The sequence below is a fragment of the Asparagus officinalis genome, chromosome 7, assembly GCF_001876935.1.
Source record: "Asparagus officinalis chromosome 7, Aspof.V1, whole genome shotgun sequence".
Lineage (NCBI taxonomy): Eukaryota > Viridiplantae > Streptophyta > Magnoliopsida > Asparagales > Asparagaceae > Asparagus > Asparagus officinalis.
In genome coordinates, this window is record NC_033800.1 from 9337528 (window position 1) to 9346177 (window position 8650).

Below are 8650 nucleotides of genomic sequence, written 5' to 3' on the forward strand. Positions count from 1 at the left end.
GTTGTGGTCTGGACTTTTGGTGGTCGACCGCGCGTGGCGCGGCGGTCGACCGCGTATCGGGTTTTGGGTTTAAGTTGGCTTTCCAGACCCGTTTTCTGGTGAGTTGTATATATACCCTAAACTTGGTTTTAGGGTTAAGCAAGGGAGATTTTGAGCTGCTGAAAGGGGATTTCTAGGGCTTCTATTGTTAGAGTCTATTGGAGAGATCAAGTGGTCTTGTTTGTGAGTTTGTGGTAAGATTTGTAACCCTAATTTGTATTCCCCTTGATTTCTATTAGTGAAACTCCCATCTCCTTGCCCCGTGGACGTAGGCACATTGCCGAATCACGTATATCTTGTGTTCTTGCTGTGATTGGTTTGCTTGTGTTCGTTTGTGGTCTACTATTGTTCTTGTATGTGCTTTTGATCTTGTCGATTCGGGCTTCAGCAGCGCACAACAGGTACCATTAATATAAGACAAGATAAAATGTGCACCTCTCAAAATTCGTCATACATCAGCATCTCGTATTCGTACCAGTGTTAACATATCCATGCAGCATCCTACAAAGCTTTTGCAGTAATAAAATTGTGCCGTTTACCGTAAAATCATAACAATATTATTTTTCTGGCAAAGCTACGTGATAATGTTCTTTCGCTTGCACAATACTCTAATCATCCAATTCACAAGATGATCGTATCATTAGAACCATAATCGGCTACTATCATTCACCTAGTAGCAGTTAGAACAGCATTCTGATTAATAACTACAGGTATGCTATTTGTACAAAAACTTAGATTCCTGCAATAAAACAAATTGACTTCTTGGAGTTCAACTTTATGTATATACCTGTACATATGTTCATCCGTTGAGCATGAAAAACTCCACAAGTTAATGCTGAGATTTCTCTCCCATTATTTTAATGTTACTTTCAACTAATTCTTGAGCTAATCCCTTAAAACATATATAAACTACATATACAATTGTAATACTAAGAAATGTTACACTCTCGAGGATCACCGGTTGAACCTTCATCTGAACCATCATCCCCATCAGCGAATCTTAGAACGAACCCTTCTCTTTCGCCATCACCATCGCTGTCAAAATCTGAGGCTGTAGGTCTCCTCTCGACGTAAGCCAAACCTTGCCTTCTCTGTAGCCTAAGTACATGCATTATCACCTCAGGAGTGAGAGTTATCCTTGCACGAGCTTCTCTGCCCTTCTTATTAGCTGCTATTATCTGTTTATAAAAAGCAATTAACAAGTCACCAAAACAGAAACAATAATGTGGAATTACACCATACATATCCAAGCTACATTGTTCTTGGACAAAGTGAACGACTTCAAACGCACGCTGAAGAACTATACTTTAAACAGTCACTGAATAGCAAATGTTTTAGATCTCAACCTCTAGGCCACAGTTATGAAATAAGTAGGCCTTTTGTTATATGGCTAGACGTTTCGCTATTTTTCATATTTAGGTAACTTAAAACGCCACAAAGTTCAAGGGGATTATTGGCAAGACCCCACAAAGTTTAGGAGGAGTAAGTGAAATTTACCAAAAACACAAGGTAGACATAGCAGCATACCTCTTCCGCATTTTCTGGCAATGGGGCCAATTTCTTGGCTATAGGAGCCCAAACCTTTACACTTTTATCAAACCCACTAGTAGCGAGAAAAGGAAAATATGGATGAGGCTCTACACAATTCACAATGTTTTTATCACCCGCCATCATCCTAACAAGCTCTCCTCCCTTCTTCCATATGTAAACATGACCACAATCTGACCCACTAACAACATACTCATCACTGGGTCCAAAGAAATTTACCCCTTTAACCGTTTGAGAATTTCTATGACCAGAGTAAGCTTGTGGCTCACTCAACTCCTGTGAATTCTCAAGAGGAGATGAGCCCCTCCCCATTTCTTTCTCAAATAAGTAGATGAGTTCATCATTGTAGGAGACGAGCAACTCACTTCTGATAGAATAAGCTAATGCAGTGATGTGCACATTATCAGAACCAATTAAGTGGTGAGGGGCAAAAGTGTCCACAGGAAAGTCCGAACCAATGGAAGCATCAGATTGGTATCGTCTAATGTCGTAGACTCGGGCGTATTCATCAGATCCTCCTACAGCAAAATAATTGGGGTTTCTTGGGTCAACGATGATTGAATTAAGTCGGACGGGAATTTTATCCTCTGAGAAAGAAGAACATATGAAGAGCTTCGTAGGGGGCCTATGCCGCAAATCGAACTGCAACGAAAAGTTTTTGACTGTGTGAAGTTGGGTGATTAATTGGGAATAGGTAAACTACAATAAATAAGGGTTAATGCGGATTGACCCCTTGGACTATCACCTAATTGCGGATAGACCTCTTGTAGTTCTATTGTTGTGGATAGATCCCATGTACTATCACCCAATTCAAATAAACCCCCTGAGACAAGTTTTTTTACCCTTTTACCCTCGGGGGTGTATTTGTCGAAAAACAATCTTCTCTTTCTATAAGGGAAAATAAGCAGGAAAAATCACTCGAGGTTTCTATCTGCAACAATATAACTACAGGGGGTCTATCCGCAATTTAACCATAACAGAACCGGTAAGAGTTTCCTACATGCTGCACGAGGCCATCCTCGCCACAGCTGTAAAATATGTACGGACTTCCAGGCTCAATGGCAAGCTTGTGTGCACGACCACGATGACTGCCGAGCCTTTTGGTGCTGACGTTGCCCTTCTCTGAAATTTGAGCAAGTCTAACCTGATGAAAAGAGTATAGAAAATTCATTACAACTGAGATATGGGAAAGCCATAAAATAAACCATCTTGAATTGTCTTAAGAAAACAGAAAATTAAGACAATTCTAGAAATAGGAAGCTTCATTGTATGAATGCACATTTGCATGGCCATTGAATAAATGAGCTGTGAGATACGGCTATGTGACATAAAAAAAATGGATAATACACCCAAACAATCACAGGATGCTATGGTAAATTGTGCAAAAAAGTGCAATCATGAAATCTCAGTAAATATCCCTGACAAGTTTGAGGTAAAAAAGAATTGCAGGGCATGATGTTTGTGTAGGAACAAGAAGCCAATACACAGAATTGGATTTCAATATAGGAGTCAAAGAATACACATTTGTAGTTGACAGAATAATTGTAAGATAAAATTAACCAGCTAGCATGGAACAAGTTTATCTTTCATGTGAAACTAAAACAATAAACATCTTGACAAAAAAACTCTTTAGTTACAGTCAAAGGCAAACAAAGCTAAAGCATTCATAATCAAATTGAACTGTGAACACATAACTTAAACATTCGCTTAATTAATAGTCTTTGAGGCAAATCTCAAGTTATATATTCGATAATCACCAGATAATTGTAATTTTTAGGACACCTCAGACACATCTTAAGTGTAACTGTAATTATCAGTGTGTCCAAGTGTAAAAACTTGAGACAGTAAGCAATAAAGAGCAAAGACAGCAACTGCCAAACTAAGAGCTAAGCTCTCAAAAAAGAGGATACCTGCCCATCAGCGCCAGAAGTTATTATGGTTCGATCATCAGTGAATGGCATGATTCGGGCTTGGAAGATATTATCAGAATGACCAGAAGAAAATGTGCAACTCTTGGTTTTGGCTGCCCAGTCCCAAATAATAACATCTTTGTCATCAGATCCAGAAACAAGAAGATCACCACTAGGGTTGAAATGTACCGTGTTTACACAACCCTTATGACCGTTTAGCTTTCCATAGCGATCTAACCTCTTCACAAATACCTGCAAACAAATAATGGTATACAAGAACATTAATAATTCCGCAGAGTTTACAGCAACTTGAATAACTTCTCACTATTACATTTTATGCAGCCTAGACATACTACTTATGCTCTACAGTATAATCTTTTGAATTATGCAAATATAGTAGCACGGAATTATGGAAAAGAAAAGTACAAGCACCAAGGAAGAATATTATCTATTCATAATTAGCCAATGAGAAAAAACACTGATCTCCCTTCAAAAGGCTTTAAATGCAACTTGAAGTAGTTACCCACCTTACCCTAATGTTCATAGTGTAGAGGTATTATCCACCTCAACCTACACAGCGGCAAAGCTAGGCTATAGTGGGCTGTGTCGAGGGACACCACTCTGAATTATACAATTAAAGAGCAATATGTAACCTTATGAAGAAAAGTGACACCGCCAACTCATTTGAGTAGTGAGTAGTGACCCACTAAAACTTAATGAGTCAAACCCAAAAAAACAAAGTGAGTCTGAGACCTATTAACTCAAATGGCTCAATTCACAGCGTATCAAAGAGCCACCATTAATTTTGGGGGAGGAAAAAAAGATACACAAGTTTACATTGAAAATATTGTATTTAGTGTTATTTCGAATGAGCAATTATGCAACGATTTCAAAAAATAAAGACGTGTAGAGGTCAATTGTATTTGTATTAAGTTAAATATCTTTTGTATCTCATTGAAGTTCTCTTGAAAGTGAGAGAAAAAATAGTAATATTGTATTTTATATATATTATGATACCACTATTATGAATTTCTGGCTCCACTACTGGACCTGCAAATAATTTACTTCCCTAAATTTGTCTAAAAGAGTGAAAAGATAGCATATACTTATTGCTATCAAAAGACTACAAACATATATGAGCAACGGAACTCCCCACCAAAACATAAGATGCCTTGATATAAAAGTAGAATGCAAAAACCAGTTAAATTTTCTCACAATCTTTGGACAACCTGATCAATGAAGGATGAAACACAGCATTGTATCATTTTACAATCACTAAATTTTATCCTACAGATATACAACTCATATTCTTTATATAGGTCAAAACGTAAGAAAGGCCGTGATACCTGTTTAATAGTAAGTACTGAGAGTTTATTGCAGTAACCAAGGATTATTGCAGTAACCAAAATAGAAGTCAAAATGTAAGAAAAGGTTCTTGTAACAAAACATACCCATTCTACAAGCATCCTAATCGTGAAAGCTAATAGGCTACAACATTTGATACTAAGGAAATGATATTTTATTGCAGTAACCAGGAACTAAGAGGACACCTTCCTGCAAGGACATTGCTTTGAGATGTTTAAGACTAATTTGAAGCAACAGCCTAGAGAATTACTCTACTGAAAAAGTAATTATATGGGTCAATGTCACTGCTGCATATTCATTATCTTGAAAGGAGAAGGCAAAAGTGTGAGTCTAAAAGCTAGAACCAATATGTAAGATGTGACAAAAAAGGTGATAATTACAAACAAATCCAGAGCACAAATATCCAATTCAGCATTTTGCCAAATTCCAGACCAGCTTGCATAAACATTGTCAAGAGTCTAGACTTGGATAAACGTGACAGTGTGACACCACTTCCTCCATGGAATTCTATTGTGGATGTCTTAGCTTTTACATGGCCCAACTATTAGAACCAGCTCACAGTCCATAAATATGTTCCATTACCCATTAAGAAGTGGAGATATGAGATTTGTTTGTGATGAAGCTTACATGTGGGGTCCACTTAACTTTCAAAATTGGACAGAAAACAATGGGTTTGATGAAAATTCCATTGGAGCCGGGGGAAACCCTTGTTCTTCAGTGAGTGATAGTTTGGATATTAGAGAATTATTTTAAGATCTATTCTCAACTCTGTAATTTGATTGAGTGATTGTGAATCTCTCCTCTGCTTCTCACTAGTGGAATTAGGTCGTAGTGCTGAACCACGTAAATCTTAGTGTCTCATGTGTTTTGTTGTGTTTTAGTGTTTCCACTGCATTTTGTATGCACTACTACCAATGACTTCCTTATACATTAAGGATGGGTAGAAGTTATGAAAGGGATGATTGTCTCCGTGTTTGCTAGCATGTATTGAGAAAGATGTATCTAATTTTGTTACTAATGATGCATTATACATTTTGTTTTTAAAAATGAAAAACTCGTCTGAGATAAAATTTTAATTATTAATTATGCAGTGACACCACTTTCTGAAATTCCTAGATCCGTCATTGGTGTATCATGAAATAAGATTTATGACCATGAAAGATCAACTTGCTCAACTAATCTTTTAAGCTAAGAACCCATGTATTCAAAGGAAATATTATCACAGTACTGTAGAAAAAAGTATTATCATAATCACCAAGGCACAATTGAGTAAGATTTTTGCTTGGGGTGGAGCATGACTGGGTTTAGTTGGCTACTAAGAAATGTTTGAAAGTAAGTTTTTTGGAGTAAAATATTTAAAGTAAATTAAAAGGTTAGCAACTTCTTGTTTTTTATTCAAGTAGTATTTTTTTTTTCAGTTTTTATTTATTTATTTATTTTTGTCTTGCTTGATGATAACTAAGAAACAAAAGTGCCGTTGAAAGGATGAAATTGGTGAAAATTCTTCATAACAAGATATGTTGATGTTTGGTGGGAAAATTGAAGAAGAAAATGGAGAATTAAATTTGTATTATTCTCTCTAACAGACTTAGAAAAAGAATGAATTACAATTCTCTCAATGCAATCCCTCTCTAACAAACTTAGAAAAAATTACAATTCCTCTCAATCGGTTTCCCGATTTACAAAAGAGAGAAGGGATCGATGGAGACTCTTCCCTTTGTCTAATATGGGTTCTTCTTGGTGTCGTGAGAGTTCAGATCCTTGTATCCTGTTGACGATCCGAACATTTCATCTCGTAGAACACAGTATCTTCCTCTTGAATTGTCGTTGAGGAGAACTTGCGTGGCAAGTATAGAACTCTTAGTGAGTTAATAACTCGGAGCGAGTTAAAACTCTGTAAAAGAGTTGATTTAATCTAACCGAAAATCGGTTTGTAGTCAAGAATGAAGATAGCTCCAAGAACAGCTTCGATGCTTAAATGCTCAAAAGCTCTCCAAGTGCCGATCTCTTTAAGCAATTTTCTGATCTGAAAATTTCAGCCTAAACTCTGTTGAGTTTTTTGTTATTTATAGGGGATTAATAGGTGTAACCGCCCCCTTAATTCGCTCCTAGGTGGGGGAATGATCCCCTCAAATCGTGCAAAAAAGGTTCTGAAACCGTTCAGGCGTGTTTGAAAAAGTCAAACGCTGATATGGCGTTCTGGGCGTGAACTCTGTGTCTGGGACGCAGAGTTAGGTTCCTCGTTTGGGGGCTGAAACGCAGCGATGAACCTTGCGCCTTGCTCTATGGATGCCGCTTTTGAGCTGTACGTCTCGTTTTTTGGACGCAAATGTGAGCTTTGCGTCTTAAGGTGAAGAGACTTTTGACTTGTAGTCTCTTTTGTTAAAGCGCTGCGAAGATCGTCATTTTGTAATCTTCTTTTCAGCTCCTTGAAATGTGGGGAATCGTCAGATTGTAACTCCTGCTTTTGTTTGTGAAGATTGTTGATCAGAGCTTTCATCGGTTGTCATAAAGGTTGTCAGATTATAACATTTCTCGATCTACGTAAAAATCTTTCAATTGTAGCCTTTATCTGTTAACGTGAAAGTCATCTGATTGTAACTTTCATCGTTAGATTAGTGATGCGAAAGTCGTCAGGTTGTAACTTTCATCATCAGTGTTTGATAGGATTCAGCTATCTACAGTAATTTTTTAGATAGCCTACAGTTGACACATGATAAAAATATTTCCTACTTCTTTGGATATTTTCCACCCAAAGGTATACAATATGATTGCTAATCTGATCATTCTCCTTGAAGTTGAGCTTAAGAAAACTATCTGTAACCTTCAGGATACTCCAACCCCCCGCAATAAGGCAAGGATATGCATAGTTGTCAATTCATTAATACTGCAAGAAAAAAATTCCACTTTCATTGTTTTTAGAAAGGAGCTTTAACACCCACAAAAATCCTTCACCATCGATTTTCTAAGCTTCAATAAAACATAGTTAGGATGCACATTGACCTTTGAAATGGCAAAATATTTATCTTTGAAATGCCAAAACAACCTTCAACTCATTAGAATCTCTCTTGTCCCTGAACTAAAACCTTACTTTCTACAATCCAATTTTCAGAAAAAAAAGGACCACATGACAATCTGGGCAACCTCAGCAAGGACTCGGTACTTTCCTCAAATGTACTCACTGAGTCAGTTAATATTTTTTTTTTTAACTCAACTCAAAATTGACTCTTTTTTAGGGGAAGCTAAACTGCGATCTCAGTTGATGTAAAAATTTGATTTTTACAACATGGGTCTCCAGAAAAATCAAATACGATCAAAGGAAATAGAGAAACCGATGATCAAACCTCAGAAGCCCCAACTCTGCGGGTGAACTTGTGAGTCTGAGATAAACCCAGACCCTTCTCCAGATCTCTGACACCGCAGCTCTCGATGGCCTCAGCGGCCCCTCGGTTTGGGATGAGCTCTGCTCTTGCTCCGCCATCGATGGAATTGAGATTGACGAGGACAGAGAAAAAGACCATTCGAGGAGAGCGAGAGCGCAGAGAGAGAGAAAATAGCAAGTAAATAGGAGGAGAGAGATACAGAGAACTAACAGGTGTCGATTTGTATAGCCGATATTGTTTGCATCTTCAGAGCCGCACCGGGCCCACGAAACTACTAGCTTTGTCTAGCTTTGTGTGTGTAGACCCGGGTCATAGGACCAAAACAAAGGGCCTGTTTTATTAATTAATTAATTAATTAATTATCAACTACTTCTTTTAAGGGGCTGTTGGTTTGCCTAAAAAAGA

The 8650-nt window shown here is 37.5% G+C and overlaps 1 protein-coding gene across 1 annotated transcript; it reads right to left on the minus strand.

Annotated features, from left to right (window-relative positions):
- Positions 780 to 8443, minus strand: LOC109849191 (DDB1- and CUL4-associated factor 8). Its single transcript, XM_020419002.1, has 5 exons — positions 8207 to 8443; positions 3498 to 3749; positions 2588 to 2731; positions 1567 to 2229; positions 780 to 1217 (listed from the first exon to the last, which is right to left on the minus strand). Exons 1-5 carry the CDS (start codon positions 8381 to 8383, stop codon positions 969 to 971), a joined length of 1485 nt encoding a protein of 494 aa, XP_020274591.1. The 5' UTR covers positions 8384 to 8443; the 3' UTR covers positions 780 to 968.

Bases quoted from the DNA above. Each gene is read 5' to 3' on its own strand.
- LOC109849191 (XM_020419002.1), bottom strand. From the start codon at position 8,383: ATGGTCTTTTTCTCTGTCCTCGTCAATCTCAATTCCATCGATGGCGGA. The intron at 3,750-8,206 runs GTTTGATCATCG...ATTTGTTTGCAG, and splicing joins GCAGAGTTGGGGCTTCTGAG to GTATTTGTGAAGAGGTTAGA. The intron at 2,230-2,587 runs GTAGGAAACTCT...TTTTCGTTGCAG, and splicing joins AGGATGGCCTCGTGCAGCAT to TTCGATTTGCGGCATAGGCC.